A 1,204-nucleotide genomic window follows, 5' to 3' on the forward strand; every position below is an offset into this window, starting at 1 on the left:
GTGTGTGTGTGTGTGTGTGTGTGTGTGTGTGTATACATATATATGTGTGTGTGTGTTTCTGTGTGTGTGTGTGTGTGTTTGTGCGTGTGTATTCCATACTTGGACTTCCACGGATCCCAGGTGACTCATGGTGGCGGTCCATTTCATAAAGTAGAGGTATGTCGCCTTATCTGGTCTGTGATGGTCGGGAGAATAGGTATGAACGGTTGCGCGACATAAATCAGTTTGGATTAGGTTGAAGGTCATGGAAGAATTTAGACCCGTAAGTGCTTATACATTACAATAGGAACACCGACGGTTGAATCAACAGTGTCAAAAAGGTATAGCGCACTAACTATTAACCCTAGAACTCTGCAAAGTGCGGTATCAAGTATTGATATAACACTGACCAACCATAACATGACCAATTCAACGGACAGAATAGATAAACCAATCGCTGAATCAGACGTACAAATGGTCAACGTATCTTTTGAAAGTGATATGTAACATCCGTAGGTACGAACGGGAGAAATGTACGATCATAGCTTGCCCATAGACCTTGCACACACATGTGTTCCGATATCACTATACACAAGACTATGGCACTACGTAAATAATACCTACAAAATAGTTCTTGAATAAGCGATAGGAAGAAAACACTCACCTTTCAATATGGCACACGAACGAGCGCTTCTCTTCATCTTTGTCGATTTTCATGATCCATTGCTTCATCAGAGTACAGTATAGAGAGAGAGAATACAAGCATGTGAGACACCCCAACCACAGCAGTAAGCAGCTTTAACTCCTATGTCAGTGGTGAATCGACACGGAATTGTCTGATATTGAGAATACTGGTCAACTAATTCGATCTTCACAATCTCGGCGACATCTCCAGTATCTTTACAACCGAAGAGCGTCTTCGGGCCAACATCAAGGGCTAAGACTTCCTATCTACAACTTCGGTTCTTTACACGACGTGATATATAGCTGAACAGATAGAGACATATTCATGGATGCATCTCATGCCCCCAATATAAATTGATGCACGGAAGCAAAAACAAGTGCTTGTATGCGCAGTCCTATTCTTGATAATATATATATATGTGTGTGTGTGTGCGTGTGCGTGTGCGTGTGTGCGTGTGAGTGTTTATGTGTATATATATATAATGTATAAATGCATATGTATATGTGTGTGTGTATGTATATACATAAATTATATATATAT

General features: G+C 40.5%; 1 protein-coding gene across 1 annotated transcript; it reads right to left on the bottom strand.

The window, feature by feature from the left end:
• Positions 1–99: 99 nt before the first annotated feature.
• SARC_16674 (hypothetical protein) lies at positions 100–711 on the bottom strand (the record flags this gene model as incomplete). Its single annotated transcript, XM_014289221.1, has 2 exons — positions 100–175; positions 644–711. Coding segments are annotated over 2 exons (144 nt in total), but the record flags the coding sequence as incomplete, so codon positions are not given.
• Positions 712–1,204: the final 493 nt, after the last annotated feature.

Source organism: Sphaeroforma arctica (assembly GCF_001186125.1).
Source record: "Sphaeroforma arctica JP610 unplaced genomic scaffold supercont1.8633, whole genome shotgun sequence".
Lineage (NCBI taxonomy): Eukaryota > Ichthyosporea > Ichthyophonida > Sphaeroforma > Sphaeroforma arctica.